Source organism: Somniosus microcephalus, chromosome 18, assembly GCF_052327205.1.
Source record: "Somniosus microcephalus isolate GS21.2 chromosome 18, FLI_Smic_1.0, whole genome shotgun sequence".
Lineage (NCBI taxonomy): Eukaryota > Metazoa > Chordata > Chondrichthyes > Squaliformes > Somniosidae > Somniosus > Somniosus microcephalus.
In genome coordinates this window covers 25,999,486-26,018,148 of record NC_141004.1, presented here as the reverse complement: position 1 = coordinate 26,018,148, position 18,663 = coordinate 25,999,486, and the positions used below count along the sequence as shown (strand labels likewise).

General features: G+C 46.2%; 1 protein-coding gene across 1 annotated transcript in view; it reads right to left on the bottom strand.

Moving 5' to 3' along the window:
- Positions 1–18,663, bottom strand: part of LOC147105149 (TBC1 domain family member 30-like) — an 89,529-nt gene that overhangs the window by 57,654 nt on the left and 13,212 nt on the right. Inside the window, exons 2-3 of the mRNA XM_086011751.1 lie at positions 13,768–13,829; positions 4,547–4,612 (exon numbers count right to left, since the gene is read on the bottom strand). Of these exons, the coding sequence (XP_085867877.1) occupies positions 4,547–4,612; positions 13,768–13,829 (128 nt within the window). The remainder of the gene's footprint in view (positions 1–4,546; positions 4,613–13,767; positions 13,830–18,663) is intronic.

The following is an 18,663-nucleotide window of genomic DNA, read 5'->3' as shown; positions in this document are numbered from 1 at the left end:
ATAGAGAGGTAGAAAAAAGGTTGTGATGAAGGGAGAAAAAAGTTGGAGGCTAGAGGTTGTGGTGTATGTAACCTGTTCCACCTTAAGAGAACTACCTTAAGAGATGTACTACTTTCTCTTGGCGGCTGTATACTGTAATACCGGTGGTGACCACACCGGTATATAAACGTTGTGTAGGGATTTGCTGGGCAGTTTAGCCCTGACCTCCGAATAGTAAAGACCTGTTAAAAGTTATTCTTGTGGTCTGTGTCCAGTGATTTATAATAAGCATAACTGGGACACACAGACTTAACAGTGGCGACGAGTCCGATCTTACCCTGCGGCAGTTTTACATCCAAGGCAGCTTCGTCCTCAGAACGGGCGTCGAGAAGAGGCATCCGCCCTCATCATCCTGCTGAGCACCATCGCACGGGAGGCATCGAGAACCCGGGTTAAAAAGAAAAATTCTGACCACAAACCCTCCATCAGCGACAGGCAGTGATCATCCCTTCTACCACGGTGGTGGGTAAGCCGATCAGCGACACGAGCAGAAAGTCAGCCGCGTTGACTGTGGAGTGGGGGAGGGAAAACGGAGGAAAAAGGGCGGAGAACTCGACCACGGCCGGTGAAAAGGGCCGGGCTGCAATCGAGGCCGAGAGGCGCAGCGATTGGGGAAGCACTCTCACACAAGTTGCCAAATGGCCTGGAGAGGCCAGTTGCGTTCGCATCCAGATCATTGACCTCCGCTGAGCGCAACTATGCTCAGATAGATAGGGAGGCTCTCAGCCTTGTGTGGGGAGTAAAGAAGTTTAATCATTACCCGCAGGGCCAAAAGTTTACGCTTCTGACAGACCACCAGCCGTTGGTATCCATTTTTAACCCTAAGAAGGGTGTTTCGGTGATGACAGCACAGAGACTCCAGAGATGGTCCCTTTTCCTAGGGGCACATCAATATCAGATCGAATTCAAAGGTACAAAGCAGCATGGTAATGCTGATGGGCTGTCGCGCCTGCCACTACCTACAGAGGAGGAGGCACCGACGGTTGACCCTGTTGAGTTATTTCACTCGACCATCATCGAATGTTTACCAGTCACCAATGCAAGTATTGAAAGAGAAACCAGGAACGACCCGACACTGTCCCGGGTCTACGAAGTGACAGTGAAGGGATGGCCAGCACATGGTGATCCACTGTTACCGGCATTCTCAGCAAGATGAGAACAGCTGTCCGTCTGTCAAGGAACATTGATGTATGGAACAAGGGTGATTATTCCTCCTAAGTTAAGAGAGAGAGTTCTAAAGGAACTGCATGAAGGTCATCTGGGGGGAGTCAAGATGAAAAGCCTTGCTAGGGCTTATGTGTGGTGGCCGGGTATCGACCAACAGATAGAGGATCTGACGAAAAGCTGCTCAGGGTGCCAAAAAGTGCAAAATGCACCTCCGATTGCACCGCTGCATCCATGGGAATGGCCTTCAACCCCATGGCAACGTGTACATATTGACTTTGCTGGTCCATTCATGGACTCCATGTTTTTAATTGCGGTGGACGCACATTCTAAATGGCCAGAAGTGATTAAGATGACTACCACTACCTCGGAAAAGATGATCGCTGTGCTAAGAACGATATTTGCAAGAAATGGATTGCCAGAACAAATATGTTCAGACAACGGACCGCAGTTCGTGTCAGAAGAATTCCAGAAATTCATGAAGAAGAATGGGGTGAAACATTATACCTCTGCCCCATATCATCCGGCTACAAACGGCTTGGCCGAGAGATTTGTACAAACGTTCAAAAAAGCAATAAAGGCCATGAGCGAAGATCAGATTCCACTACAACACAAGGTGGACAAATTCCTACTGGCATATCGAAACGCCACTCATGCAGTGACAAACCAAAGTCCTGCCATGATGTTCTATAACAGGAGGTTGCGGTCCAGGTTGGACTTGTTAAAACCAAATGTGCGGAGGGAAGTTGAAAACAAACAGTTCCAGCATATAAATAACAAGACCACTTGGAGTTTCGAAATAGGACAACCAGTGTTAGCCCGGGACTATAAAAACGAGAAATGGCAATCTGGAACAATTCGGGCCAGACAAGGACCCCTGATGTACACGGTAGATATTGGTGAAAATGTAATACGGCGTCATGCTGACCAACTGGTAGAATCGAGAACAAGGGTCGAACCCAGGGTTACGGCAGAGACAACCGTGGAAGAAGTTAGTGAACCTGAAGCATCTACCTCAGAAGTGAATGTACCTGAGGATGATGTCCAATCCATAAGAGATCAACTAGATGAGTCACCCCAGCAACGAGAATCAGAGACCCCTGAAAGGCGTTATCCAACTCGAATCAGGAGGCCTCCTCAGAGACTGAATCTTTGAACTGTTTTGCATGAAGTTGTATATATATATATATCTATATATATGTTATTATGTTATGTTAAATGGGGATATAACTGTTAAGCTAAAAAGGGAGGATTGTGGTGTATGTAACCTGTTCCACCTTAAGAGAACTACCTTAAGAGATGTACTACTTTCTCTTGGCTGCTGTATACTGTAATACCGGTGGTGACCACACCGGTATATAAACGTTGTGTAGGGATTTGCTGGGCAGTTCAGCTCTGACCTCCGAATAGTAAAGACCTGTTAAAAGTTATTCTTGTGGTCTGTGTCCAGTGATTTATAATAAGCATAACTGGGACACACAGACTTAACAGAGGTGAGAGAAGCACTAGTGGAAATATTGTATAGCAAGTTAATGTTCCAGTCATTGAGTTTTATATATTTTGAGACTGATAACCAATTCCAGCTCCTGAAGCAATAACCCTAAACATCTATGATTTTTCAGTTACTTCAGAGAAAAATACAAGTTAAAAAAAATCTGCTGACTGCATTTCTCAAACACAACGACAAAAACCTGCATTCATATAGCGCCTTTTAATGTAGTAAAACGTCCCAAGGCACTTCGCAGGAGTGTTATCAAACAAACTGATATGGAGATATTAGGACAGGTGACCAAAGCTTGGTCAAAGAGCTAGGATTTAAGAAGCGTCTTAAAGGAGGAGAGAGGCGGAGAGGTTTAGGGAGGAAATCCCAGAGCTTAGGCAGCTGAAGGCACGGCCGCCATTGGTGGTGCGATGGAAATTGGAGAAATGCAAGAGGCCAGAATTAGAGCAGCACGGAGATCCTGCACTCAGACTGTTTCAGAATAGTCAACACTTGGATACTTACAAAACATCCAACTGTTTAGGTAGAAACCAACATGCAGATTTTCCTGTGAAGTCAATTAGTATTGAACGGGTTAAGTAACAATCCATCAGATACAGCTTAATTTTACCTGCCACATTTAGAGCCTCTCAAAGGAGTGCGGCTATAATGCTACAATTTGAGATAATCCCTGTTTAGCTATTCAAGACGGGCCTTAACTGTTGGGAGACGGTGATTTTTTAATTAGGTTCAAATCCGCCAACATCATTTGCTTAATCCATTGCTCTTTATTACTGGAGCAGAAACGAATCTCTGTTTGACTTCCACAGGAAATAATTCCGCTCAAATACTTTCAGTTACAGCTTAATTTCTTTATCAGTCAGCTGTGACTAGAAGAGCTCTCAGCGAGGTACAGCAGCTCAGGCTGGCTTTCAGATGGTTTTTGTACGGGTTTCAAATCTGCTGTTTTATAATTCTGCTGAAAGTGCTTTCTAATTCCATCAGTGTGACATGAACTTCATCCGAGAGCACTACGCAGATGTGAGATGCCTTTTTGATTGTTATCCAAAAAGTGAGACAAATAAAGCTATCACTTACTGTCACCCGTCATTTAGGTTCCAAACTCAATGTAGGCTTGGTGCTGACGGGAGGCTAAAATGGCAGTGCATCGTGCCACTCCTGAACAAATCTGGCCTATGAGGAAAGAGTAGGGGAGCGGGGCTAATTGGGTAGCTCTTTCAAAGAGCCGGCACAGGCACGACGGGCCGAATGGCCTCCTTCTGTGCTGTAAGATTCTATGGTGTAGTGCAAGGCGAATATTGGTATCACCACCGGTTACTGTCACATTCCTGTGGGAGCAGAGGGAGCAAATTTAATGTGAGGCTAATGAGGCCTGTTTGCTATTTCCCCTCCCCCTTTAATGTGACTTGTACAAATATTTCTTAAAGAAAAAAAACGACACAGAGTGATGTAAAAAGACTACTGAACACTTGGTTTGAGTATAAAACAAGGCTTTAATCAACTGTTTCACAACCATGAGATCTAGTTACATCACTAGTTCCTGGTTACAGAAACGTCCTGAGCAAGCTGGGCCCACGCCCGAGTATTTATACTCCTTGGACGGCGCCACCAGCTGGCCGCCCAGTGTTATTTCATGAGTCATTTCTCCATGAATGATAAGATTCATGACACAGAGTCCATTGCAAACAACGGTTCCCAGCAAGGTTATGGATAGGGGTGCGTGCTTTAGCTAAAAAGTAATGCATAAAAAAATTGCAGCAAATGTTTTGGAAGATCAATGGGGCAGCGGACAGGAGTGCAGAACTAGTACAGTACAAGTTTTTGAGAGGTGCAATCACTTACCCTTTGCCTCCACCGCTTGGGAATTCCTGTAGGTAACCAAACGATAGCTCGACAGGTCTCAAACCACTGAAAACAACACGGACAGGATCAGAATTAGTAGCTGGGAATAGTCTCCATTTGAAGGTTAAATCAGAGATTCATTTTGATCATTGAATGTGCTGGATGTTAGCTACTCAAATATATTTAGGGGTTTCCTTTTCATTCGAAGCTAAATGCAGGTTCGTGTTTTTCTGGCTGTGGTTTTGTTGTTATTATCTTATCTGTTCTCACTCTATCTCAATATCATACAACAACCAGATTACATTGTCTCAGTCACTCTCAATCTTTCCCCTAATCACTCTCACTTTTCCAGATCGCTCATCTTCAAGTACCAGGCAGCAGTCACATTTATACCCAAATAGCTCATTAAAAACATTAAAGGGGGAGAAATTGAGTTGTTTCGCTACTTTTAGCGCTCCGGAAAAATTAGCGCCCCCGTGGCCGAAATTGAGTGGTAGCGCCCCAAGAGGGAAGCGGGGGTGCTACTGGAAGTGCCCCGCTTCCCTCTTGGGGCGTTGCGAGGGAATATCGCAGCGCTACGTGCTGCAGCGCCACATGCTGCAGAACATCGCGCCACGGTATTGCAGGCCTTCCTCCCCTTCTTAAAGGGGAGGGGCCTTGCACAGTACGACCCGGGGCTCAGCTGTGCCACCGGGGATTGGAGTTCCGGCAAAAGAGCCCGGCACTCAAGAGAAGTGCCGGGCACATGGAGCGCAGCCGGCACTCCACGGGGGGATGGGTCAGGAGGCCGGGGACGGCAGCGGAGGCAGGTGCTGGCAGGTGGCCAGCAACAAAAATGGCCGCCCGGCATCTCGCCTTTAAATAGCACCGCCCTGGCCACAGGTAGGCCCCCCTGACCCTGTCGGACATAGCGTCCAGCGGTAAGTCAGGGGGCGCTACCGAAGACTGCGGCCGGGGCGCAGCTCCACGGGGCGCTAACGATTACCGCCGCCGCTAACCTCCCGCTGAATTGGCGGTGACACGCCCGAGTGCTAGATGCTTTGCGCCCCATTAGCGCCCTCTTAGGGTGCTAACGGGAGGCGCAAAGCAACTGAATTTCCCTCCCATAATGTTAATAGCTTTTGTTGATTGTTTTGTGCATTTTGAGGTGCTTTTTTGCCTAGCCCTGCAACCCTCCCAGATCTCTGCGCTCAGAAGAGGTTACAGAGCTAGGGAGAGGCGAGGCCTGGAAGGAATTGAAAAAAAGGATGAGAATTTTAAAACTGAGGCGTTGCCGGACTGGGAGCCAATGTAGGTCAACGAGCACAGGGGTGATGTGTGAATGGGACTCGGTGCGAGTCAGGACACGAGCAGCAGAGTTTTTGATGAGCCCAAGTTTATATAAGGTGGACGATGGGAGGCCGGCCCGGAGAGCATTGGAATAGTCGAGTCTGGAGGTAACAAAGCCATGGCTTTATTTTGAACATTCTGTAGAGAATGAATGAATTATATCAACTCCATTTTTGTTGGGTAATATTTGAAGAAAGAAATACTTTGCAGTTATATAGCACCATTTACATCCTCAGGGTGTTTCAATGAACTTCAGTCAATTAATTACTTTTGGGGATAGTGCGGGAAGGTGGAGTTGAGGTAGAAGATCAGCCATGATCTTACTGAATGGCAGAGCAGGCTCGAAGGGCCGAGTGGCCGACTCCTGCTCCTATTTCTTATGTTCTTATGAAGTGTAATCACTGATGTTTCTGTAGGCAAGCATATCAGCCAATCTACAAACAACAATGAGATAAATAGCCACTTCATTTGTTTTGGTGGTGTTGGTTGAGGGATACAAGCTCCTCAGGATACCAGGTGAACTCAACAGGACTAGATTCAAATAGTGCCGTGGGAGCTGCTAATCCGCCTCAACAGGCAGATCAGGTCTCAGTTTAGTATCTCATTCCAAAAGGCTGCACCTATTCAATACCACACTGAAGTATCAGCCTAGATACAGCCTTGATGTGGAGATGCCGGTGTTGGACTGGGGTGGACAAATGTGAGAAGTCACACAACACCAGGTTATAGTCCAACAGCTTTATTTGAAATCACAAGCTTTCGGAGCGCTGCTCCTTCGTCAGGTGAAGTGAAGAGATGCATATAGACACAGCATATATAGTCAGAGAACACTGCCAGATGATTACAGGTAATCTTTCTAACTGCCCTTTATCACACCTCGGCAGAGAGATAATCACAGCAATCAAAGGTGTGAATGGTGTCCAAACAGGTCAGTCAGGAAAACATTACATCAAAGAACAATGAGGTGGGGTCACAAGGGGTCAAATGTTGCAGCTGCTGGCGTCTGTATGAAAAACAAAAAACAAACAAAAAACAATTAAAAAAAAGGAAATTTGTTTTGCTGGAAATCACCGCATCTGTGTAGAGAGAACAAGCCTGTAAGTCTGCAGTGGGACATGATCCCAAGATCTTCTGACTCAGCCATGAGAGCATTACCACTGAGCCAAGCTGCTGCTTTCATTTGCATATACTACAGTTTGCATTCGTCTGTAAAATGTGACGGGCAGCTACAACAGTACTTGCTGGGCTCTCAATTACAAGAGCAAAGTTTAATTGACATCCTCGAGGTGCGAGGGCTAATTCTGCCAGTCTCAGCTTGATCATGACAGCAAGCAAGAGAAATCCATCCAGAAAGAGATCCCGACTAATTAAGAGGGCCATCTGGTGGGCTGACAAAAGAGTGGGATCAGCAGCATAAGTGGAGAAATCTATAGCTCGAACAGTGTATAATCTTGACCGAGAAGGATTGTGTGGATGCAGGAGAAGAGAAAATAGGTTGCAAATGCAACCAAAGGGATTTGGTCAGACGAGTTGGCTAAAGCAATTATATGCTGTAACTAGTGCAATATAGAGCTGGAACAATGACCTATGAGCAATAAAGAGTGTAAGGCAGACATGCGCTTGTATGCTGACTTCACTTGCTCCTGCTGCAATAGAGTTTGAATTACCTCTGGTTGGTCTTCAAGGCAAAAGCCAATTAGTGAAAGGTTTTTGCTATATGAATTAATTTGCAATAAATCTGACAGTCAATTTAATGGTATCTGTAAAATGTGAAAAAACAAACTAAGTTACAACTTTTTAAAATTCATATGTCGTGAAATTCCCACTCCCAATTATTTCACAAGATCACAAGCAACGGCCCACCTTAATACATCCGTCCAGAATAACCCCAGGCTCCCCCCATTACTGCACCTCGTTGCTTCTTAAATGATTCCGGGTTTTCGGCTCTATCATTCTGCTCGAAAGTTCATTCTAAATGTTGATTACTCTGCATGAAAAAGAACCTCCTCGTATCAGTCCTTAAGTTACCTTTTCCTAGTTTAACCCTGTGTCCTCTTATGCTACTTCCACTCTTTAATTTAAAGTAGTATTCCAGATTAACCTTCACTGATGTAATGTAGGAAACGCGGCAGCCAGCTCCCACAAACACCAATGTGATAATGACCAGATAATCTGCTTTAGTGATGTCGATTGAAGGATAAATATTGGCCAAGACACCGGGGGGGAACTCCCCTGCTCTTCTTCGAAATAGTGCCATGGGGTTTTCTACCCTTCAGCCAGTTTCTTATCCATTCCTAAGTTTTGCCCTGAATTCCCACAGTTTTGAGCTTAATTAGTAATCTTTTATGTCGAACTTTATCAAATGTATTTTGGAAGTCTAAATACACAATGTTGTACGGATTAACACAGTCGATTTGAATAATCACTGCCTCAAAGAAATCAAGGAGGTTGGTCAGGTTGTATCTTCCTCAACTAAAGCTGTGTTGGCTGCTGTTCACTATACTATTGTACAGATTTTATATTCATCATCAATTTCAAGGTCATTTGCATCTTTTAATGTTCCCACCTCTTTTCTGACAATCTAGTTCCCTTCAAGTTTCTTGATATCACTGGGGGTGGAGCAACCATAAAGTTGACAAGCACCGCTACATCCTGCGATCAGCATCCAAGACTTTTCCTACGCTTTGCTACTATGAAGTGTCGCACCTTGCTAGCTAGTGAAGAACTGGCTTGAGTTATCACAATTATATTACATAGAATTACATACAACCTATAGCACAGAAACAGGCCATTGGGCCCAGCTGGTCTATGCTGGTTTTTATACTGCACACAAGCCAATTTCCACTCCAATTACTTCTTCCCCACCCTGCCGCCTTATCTCCCTGTATTCCTTTCTCTATCAAGTTTGCATCAAGCCTGCCCTTAAATGTGTCAATGCCACCTGCTTCAACCATTCACTGCGACAGTTCCACATTCTTCCCCTGCTCTGTGTAAAGAAATTCCTCCTAAATCCTTTATTTGATCTGTTAGTGGCTATCTTATGTTTTTGCATCCTTGTTCTGGATACACCCATAAATGGAAAAAGTTTCTTCACATCGAACCCTTTCATAATTTGAAAGACCTCTATCAGTTCTCCCATCAGCTTTCTCTTTTCCAGAGGAAAGAGGCCCAACCTGTTCAATCGTTCTCGATTGTTGTACCCTCTCAATTCCGCGTTCATCCTTGTAAATCTTTCTGCACTTTCTCCAGTGCTTCAGCATTCCTTTTGTAGTATGGAGACCAGAACTTCACACATTACTCCAAGTGTGGTCCAATCAAATTTACCATTATCTCATAGTCATAGAGTCATAGAGGTATACAGCACAGAAAGAGGCCCTTCGGCCCATCGTGTCTGCGCCGGCCATCAAGCCCTGTCTATTCTAATCCCATTTTCCAGCACTTGGTACGTAGCCTTGTATGCTATGGCATTTCAAGTGCTCATCTAAATGCTTCTTGAATGTTGTGAGGGTTCCTGCCTCTACCACCCTTTCAGGCAGTGAGTTCCAGATTCCAACCACCCTCTGGGTGAAAAAGTTTTTCCACAAATCCCCTCTAAACCTCCTGCCCCTTACCTTGAAATTATGCCCCCTGGTTATTGACCCCTCTACTATGGGGAAAAGTTCCTTTCTATCTACCCTATCTATGCCCCTCATAATTTTGTACACCTCAATCAGGTCCCCCCTCAGCCTTCTCTGCTCTAAGGAAAACAACCCCAGCCTGTCCAGTCTCTCTTCATAGCTGAAGCGCTCCAGCCCAGGTAACATCTTGGTGAATCTCCTCTGCATCCTCTCTAATGCAATCACATCCTTCCTATAGTGTGGCGACCAGAACTGCACACAGTATTCCAGCTGTGGCCTAACTAGCGTTTTGTACATCATAACCTCCCTGCTTTCGCATTCTATTCTGCTAGAAATGAACCCCAGTACTTTGTTTGCACTCTTTATGGCCTTATCAACTTGTGTTGCTATTTCGTATTCACAGATCTATTTGCTCCTCTACCCTATTTAGTGTTTTACCTTCCAAGGAATAAGTGGCCTCCTTATTCCTCCTACCAAAGGGAACTATTTCACACCTTGCTATATTGAATTTAATTTGCCATTTATTTGCCCGCTCTGCAAACCTGTTTATATCTTCCTGTATTTTGGTGTACTCTTCCACATTATTAGCTATACTCCCCAATTTGGTATCATCTGCAAATTTCGACACCATACCTCAAATTCCTGAGTCCAATACAGTTCTGTATATGGTAAACAATAGTGCTCCCAGCGCGGGACACCACTTCCCACTTTCTGCCAGTCGGAGAAACTTCCCTTAACTTCTACCCCTTGTTTTGTAGCCACCTTTCAATCCATTCTGCTACCTGACCTCTGACTCCACATGCTCTGACATTCGGCATGTCTTTTATGTGGCATCTTATTGAAGTCTTTCTTTAAGTAAGGCTTTCTATAGACAATGGTGGATGGCAGATGTGTCTACGGAAAGCCTTGTCAACCCAGTAAGCAATTATATTTCAACTCTCCGCGTGAGGCAGTCTACAGAGGGTTGAATATGGTATCCCTTTACTATCTTGGTTGGCTTTTATTACAAGAAGATTTGAGTATAAGAGTAAAGACGTCTTACTGCAATTATATAGGGCCCTGATGAGACCACACCTGGAGTATTGTGTACAGTTTTGGTCTCCTTACCTAAGGAAGGATATACTTGCCATAGAGGAAGTGCAATAGAGGAAGTGCAATGAAGGTTCACCAGACTGGTTCCTGTGATGGGGGGATTGTCCTATGAGGATACATTGAGTAGACTAGGCCTATATTCTCTAGAGTTTAGAAGAATGAGAGGTGATCTCATTGAAACATACAAAATTCTTACAGGGCTTGACAGGGTAGGTGCAGGGAGGATGTTTCCCCTGGCTGGGGAGTCTAGAACCAGGGGCCACAGTCTCAGAATAAGGGGTCGGCCATTTAGGACTGAGATGAGGAGAAATTTCTTCACTCAGAGGGTGGTGAATCTTTGGAATTCTCTACCCCAGAGGGCTGTGGAGGCTCAGCCATTGGGTATATTCAAGACAGAGATCGATAGATTTTTGAATATTAAGGGAATCAAGGGATATGAGGATGGTGCTGGAAAGTGGAGATGAGGCAGAAGATCAGCCATGATCTTATTGAATGGCGGAGCAGGCTCGAGGGGCCAAATGGCCGACTCCTGCTCCTATTTCTTATGTTCTTATGTATCACGTGTTGAGCCAAATGCAGTGGACATTATTATATAGTCAACACAATTACTACAACCCAAGGGGCTGCATTTAACACCACGAGCCTGAAATGTGAAGTCAATACCATTTAGCTCAGTCAATTAACATTAATTCAGCTTCACTGAGTCAGTTTTGCTACAATCAGCAAAACAGCAGCCTGACCACGGGCAATAAAATCAAGTCCTGCTATAAAATATTTTTAAGGGACTTTTAGATTTGATTTACATGAATGTGGATAGTTATGGCCCGTTTAATCTCTATCTGAGATGCTTAAGGCAGACACATGGGCCTATAAATTTTTGCTGCGCAGCGTCGGTTTTTCGGGCACTAACCGGCCTACTAAGCCCTCCCCGTACGGTGGGCAGGAAGCGCGCACACATTTCCGGCTGGAAGATCGCCGCCCGCCATATTGGCAAAGGAAAAAACCATTGTGCCGTGCCCACGCCTGAATCAAGCGGCAAACCCTTTGCAAACTGCAAGACTGGTTTGCCGAGGCAGCAACAGCTGCACTCAGGAAAGCCGTGCCTTGGAATCGCCTGTTACTAACATGATAATTATTGAAATATACTTACCTGAATGTGGAGCCGGAAGAAGCAGGAGTGCTTCTCCTGACACCACACTTAAAGAACGTGGGCCGCCATTCCCTCCTATTCTCCCCCGATCACCACCGCTCCCCTAAACCGGGCTTTTGAGCTCGCCAGCCTCCGATGCCCCAGCTGCCAAACTCCCTCCCGGGCCACTGTTTCCCTCCACCGACCTCCAATCTCCCCCTACCGGCCTTGCTGTACCTTGGCCACATCTTCCGAAGACATGACATCAGGTTCCACATGTACGCTGATGACATCCAACTCTACCTCACCACCACCTCTCTTGACCCCTCCACTACCTCTGTGCTGTTAGATTGCTTGTCCGACATCCAGCCCTGGAAGAACCGTAATTCCCCCCAATGAAACATTTAAAGCTATTGTCTGCGGACCCTCCCCCATAAACTCCATTCACTCACCATCGATTCCATGGCTCTCATTAGCCACGGTCTCAGGTTCAAGCACACTATTTGCAACCTCATCCTTTCTGACCCTGAGATGAACTTCCCACCCCATATTCTCCGCATCACATAGACCAGCTCTGTAACACTGCTCGCCTCCACCCCTGCCTCAGCCCATATGCTGCTGAAACCCTCGTCCATACCTTTGTCTCCTCCATACTTCACTATTCCAATGCTCTGCTGGTCGGTCTCCCATTCTCCACTCTCCATAAATGCACATAGGCTCCCATGCACACTGTTGTTGTTGCTTTCCAGTTCTCACATCAACCACACTTGTATCCTTTCTGAGATTACTAACAGGGCTACGTTATTTGTCAAATCTGTGCTGAAATGCCAACAGTTTTGTCCTGTCGGCCTACATGCACTAGAAACGGGGTTAATGTTGCCGAAACTCAATTACCTTATATTGACATGAGTCTTTGGTCCTCTCACTCTGGCCTGGATTCAAATCAAGATCAAGGAGGTTTAATTACCTAATCCTAAGAAGATCTTTATGCTTCTCCTTGGTCTTTGTGCATCCCCTGAGTCTACCCTAATAATTGTAAACTTGGTGAGTACATCAAAGGGCTATAGTCCTCACTGTGATATCTGACAACAGTTCATTTTACTGTTACTGACATCAGAGGTAAGTAGTATTTGGCTCTATTAACCTCTGACATATATTAACTTCCTGAAAGGTTTATCCTACTCCAGTGAGTCATTGTGCCATAATTGAAAGCATTTCATCGTAACATTCATTCACACGCAGTACTTTAGTCCATGAGCATGATAATGTTGCAAACAATATTTGATATATTGGGTCATATTCCCAGCATGATGGTGCTTTAATAGGATGGGAGGATGCACGATCTTTTATGTGGTGAGATTTGAGGGTAGGGTAGCACAGCAGTTATGTTATTGGACGAATGAGTTCAAATTCCACCACAGCAGCTGGGGAATTTAAATTCAGTTAATTAAATAAATCTGGAATAAAAAGCTAGTATCAGTAATGGCCACCATGAAACTACTGGATTAATGTGGGGCTTTTATCCACTGCTGTCCTTTACGGAAGGAAATCGGCCATCCTTACCCGGTCTGGCCTATACGTGACTCCAGACCCACAGCAAAGTGGTTGACACTTAACTGCCCCTCTGAAATGGCCCAGCAAGCCACTCAGTTGTATAAGGTGGCTCACCACCACCTTCTCAAGGGCAATTGGGGGTGAGCAATAAATGGTGGCCTTGCCAGCGACGTCCACATTCAGTGAATAAATTTAAAAAAAGATTGCACCCCCCCCCCCCAGCAACAACCAAATTCCTTTTTATAACTAAGGAGGGAATGTAGCAGGTCCACGGGGCCTCTCACTGACCAAAGCAGGGCTCTAACCCACCCTCTTGTCCGAGGGATGGTGTACTCTGCAGGGGGACCTGAATGGCAAATATGAAGGACAAAAAAGAACTGACGGGAATGGATGTCATCGTTTAACTTCGCTGAGTTACCCAGTTATCGATAACTGTTCACATGACTGGAATTAGATGTGCCTACAGTTTCAGTCGAATGCGATACTGGAAGACGACAAACCTGCCGAAATTCATTTTGATCTGGCAAACTCTCAGTGTTAATTTTCAGTCGTGGGTCAGCACCTGTTAAAATAATAAACAATACATTACAAGATTAATACAGAAACCACTTGTGCCTTCTGACGATGCTCAGGTTAAAAAATAATGAGTAAAAGAATTACTTGAACCAAATAATTTTTCAAAATCATGATCAAGGCACAGGAAGACACGGGCTGAATTTTCCAGGCCTCCTGATGGGAGATACGGTAGCCTGGAGCTCGTGGGCTGCCCGAGGTGCTTGATCTTCAGCCCCAGCCCATGTCCTGGTCCTAATGAGACCTGGCCCTCAAAATGTACCGTAACAAAAGCTGGTTCTACTGCTGCCACCCGAGGTCCACTTGGGGAGGGAATTCACCTCTATACGTTCCCATTGAAGATTTTTTCTTTTCCTTTCTTACAAAAATAATGAAGAACATTTCATATTTGGATTCCATGCCAAGCATGCAATGAGTGCCTTGGAAAATCAGCTAAAGTTGGTACAGGTCCACAACCCCTTATCCGAAACCCTTGGGGCCACATGTGTTTCGGAATTTGGAATTTTTCAGATTTCAGAACGGTACAAAATGAGTTGAGCTTTTAAAAAAAAAAGCCCTGATGATTGAGGAAGGCCATACTGTAAGTAGATCACTGTAAATTGTTCCTCTTTTATTCAGACATTGTGTTTGAAGTTCACCTATATACTTCTGTTTCCCGATAGAATTTTGTTCTTATTACCATTCTCAGTATTGGATCTTGTGTCAATTTGGTCCCATTGCTGCCGCACATTCACAAACTGAAATGTGATACTTGAACGTCGGGGCGCGAGGGGGGAGGTCAGGCTGCGGGCGCGAGGGGGGAGGTTGGGGCGCGAGGGGGAGGTTGGGGTGCGAGCGCGAGGAGGGAGGTCGGGACGCGAGGGGGAGGTTGGGGTGCGAGCGCGAGGGGGGAGGTCGGGGTGCGAGGGTGAGGGGGAGGTCAGGGCGCGAGGGGGGAGGTCGGGGTGCGAGCGCGAGGGGGGAGGTCGGGGTGTGAGCGCGAGGGGGAGGTCGGGGTGCGAGGGGGAGGTTGGGGTGCAAGCGCAAGGGGGGAGGTCGGGGTGCGAGGGAGGTCGGGGTGTGAGGGGGAGGTCGGGGTGCGAGCGCAAGGGGGGAGGTTGGGGTGCGAGGGTGAGGGGGAGGTCGGGGCACGAGGGGGGAGGTTGGGGTGCGAGCGCGAGGGGGGAGGTCGGGGTGCGAGCGCGAGGGGGAGGTCGGGGTGCGAGGGGGAGGTTGGGGTGCGAGGGGGAGGTCGGGGTGCGAGGGAGGTCGGGGCGCGAGGGGGGAGGTCGGGGTGCGAGGGGGTGGTTGGGGTGCGAGGGGGAGGTCGGGGTGCGAGGGTGAGGGGGAGGTCGGGGCGCGAGGGGGGAGGTCGGGGTGCGAGGGGGTGGTTGGGGTGCGAGGGGGAGGTCGGGGCGCGAGGGTGAGGGGGAGGTCGGGGCGTGAGGGGGAGGTTGGGGTGCGAGCGCGAGGGGGGAGGTCAGGGTGCGAGCGCGAGGGAGAGGTCGGGGTGCGAGCGCGAGGGGGAGGTCGGGGTGCGAGCGCGAGGGGGGGGAAACTTTCGGTTTTCAGAGCTTTTCGGAATTCGGAATTGCGGATAAGGGGTTGTGGGCCTGTACAATAGAATGACATTGAAGTTACAGCACAGAAACAGGCTCTTCAGCCTAACTGGTCTGTACTGTTGTTAATGCTCCACACCAGCCTCCTCCCACCCGACTTCATCTCACCCTATCAGCATATCCCTCTATTCCTTTCTCCCTCATGTACTTGTCTAGTTTCCCCTTAAATGCATCTATGATATTCGCCTCAACCACTCCCTGTGGTAGCGAGTTCCACATTCTAACCACTCTCTGGGTAAAGAAGTTTCTCCGGAATTCCCTATTGGATTTATTAGTGACTGTCTTATATTTATGACCCCTAGTTTTGGACTCCTCCTACAAGTGGAAACTTCTTCTCTGTATCCACCCTATCAAGCCCTTTCATAATTTTAAAGACTTCTATCAGGTCACCCCTCAGCCTTCTCTTTTCTGGAGAAAAGAGCCCCAGCCCGTCAATCCTGATAGTTAGAACCTCTCCGTTCTGGTATCATCCTTGTAAATTGTTTTTGCATCTTCTCCAGTGCCTCTATATCCTTTCTGTAATATGGAGACCAGAAGTATAATGGTAGGGGATTCAAATACAATACCTTTTAGCTAAGGTACACTGGCTTTGCCATTACATTTTAAACACTCCTCAGGAGCACATACTTAATCAATCCTCATATTCAAAGACAGCTCGGCAGAAGGAAGAGTTGTGAGACTGCCTTTGACTCTTAATTAGTATTAATGGGCTGCAAGGTACAAAGAACTGCATGAAACTGTGACAATTAATATCCATAATCTGCATCTTAATTGCTTAAGTTCTTCAAAAGTTATCATTTAAACCAAATATACTTTAAGACAAATAAGTTGAGAAAATTGGGGCTTTTACAGTTTAATAAAACATGCTTTATTGCCTTTGTTGTGTAACAGCACAAGAGAGGAGCATGTATCAGTGAATAAGTACCACCCAGCATCACTTTATGGTCACTCCACTAATAATAATGCCCTAAAACAATGTGGTGCAATACGAAGCCACACAGAGATAAGAACATAAGAACATAAGACGTAGGAGCAGGAGTAGGTCCTTTGGCCCCTCGAGCCTGCTCCGCCATTCAATAAGATCATGGCTGATCTGATCTTGGCCTCAACTCCACTTCCCTGCCCGCTCCCCATAACCCTTGACTCCCTTATCGTTCAAAAATCTGTCTATCTCCACCTTAAATATATTCAATGACTCAGCCTCCACAGTTCTCTGGGGTAGAGAATTCCAAAGATTCACGACCCTCTGAGAGAAGAAATTTCTCCTCATTTCCGATTTAAAAGGGTGCCCCTTTATTCTGAAATTATGCCCCCCTAGTTATAGATTCCTCCACGAGGGGAAACATCCTCTCTGCATCTACCCTGTCAAGCCCCTTCAGGATTTTATATGTTTCAATAAGATCCCCTCTCATTCTTCTAAATTCCAATGAGTATAGGCCCAACCTGCTCAACCTTTCTTCATAAGACAACCCCTTCATCTCCGGAATCAACCTCGTGAACCTTCCCTGAACTGATGAGGTACTGAATTAACTGAGTGCAGTCAAACTGGCAATGGGGGAGCTGTAAGTGGCCTCAGTATCTCTGGCATGTCACCGGGGAAATGATCAGCCAGGGTTCCCACACCTGGGGGTATATTTTCAACTTGTCACCTGGGCGTAAAACTTTGCATTGCTGACAGGCCGCCCGTTACAGAAACTGCCCGTATTCCATTTGCATGGAAATAAAAAAGAGGTGGGTTCCATAAGGGACGGGTGATCAGCAACACCAGTCTACGCCCTGGCGGCAAGCTGAAAAACTACCTCTGACCTCGATCCAGTGACCTGCTGCTGGAGAGCGCATGGAGTGAGTTTGACAGTGATGCCACCTGTAATCAAATAGAATGCCAAACACTCATTGTAATCTGGTTTCACATCATAAAATGCAAAGTATCTCACTATCCATGAGCATTGAAAAAGTGGTAAAAATCCATTATTTGCAGCAAATGCCTCAGAAAGACCATTCTTCAATTTCTCATCAGTAGAACTCTCTGCATTACTTGGAGACATTAACACAGTTGAGCTGTTCAAGCTTTTGGCAGAATAGCCTATACTTGAGTAAAACCTGTCAGAAGATGTAAATGTTGTGGCTATCTATTAGCAAAGCCTTGAAATAATCACTGATAGACTCTGTTAACTTGACTTGACGCAACCTTGGTGTCATATTTGACCCTGAAATGAGCTTCCGACCACATATCCACAGCATCACTAAGACCGCCTACGTCCACCTCCGTAACATCGTCCGTCTCCGCCCTTGCCTCAGCTCATCCGCTGCTAAAACCCTCATCCATGCCTTTGTTACCTCTAGACTTGACTATTCCAATGCACTCCTGGCTGGCCTCCCACAGCTACCCTACGTAAACTTGAGGTCATCCAAAGCTTGGCTGCCCGTGTCCTAACTCGCACCAATTCCTGTTCACCCATCACCCCTGTGCTCGCTGACCTACATTGGCTCCCAGTTAAGCAACACCTCGATTTCAAAATTCTCATCTTGTTTTCAAATCCCTCCATGGCCTCGCCCCTTCCCTATCTCTGTAATCTCCTTCAGCCCCACAACCCCCCCGAGATATCTGCACTCCTCTAATTCTGCCCTCTTGAACATCCCTGATTATAATCACTCAACCATTGGTTGCCGTGCCTTCTGTTGCCTAGGCCCTAAGCTCTGGAATTCCCTGCCTAAACCTCTCCGCCTCACTACCTCTCTTTCCTCCTTTAAGACGCTCCTTAAAACCTACGTCCTTGACCAAGCTTTTGGTAACCTGCCCTAATTTCTCCTTATGTGGTTCGGTGTCAGATTGTTTTGTCTTTTAATACTCCTGTGCAGTGCCTTGGGACGTTTTACTACGTTAAAGGCGCTATATAAATACAAATTGTTGTTGTTTACTCTTGCTGTACAATTGGACAATCTCATTAAAACCTGCCTGGGAAGCTTTCCCTTGTGATAAGTCACATTGCAAGGGTTGAAAAAGCCTTTCCATATTATAGACAGACCATTGTGAGTGGGTACTATCCGACTCAGTAGTTCTGGAAAGTCTGCCATGCGATCTGAGATCAGTGGATAAGCACATGTTTTATGTGTGAACAATGAGCCGAATTATCATTCGTTAAGGAAATCAATACATTAAGTAGGGTTTTGAAAGTAGTGATGTATACACTTTAATGAGTTGGAACACAGTTGTATTTCCCCCCC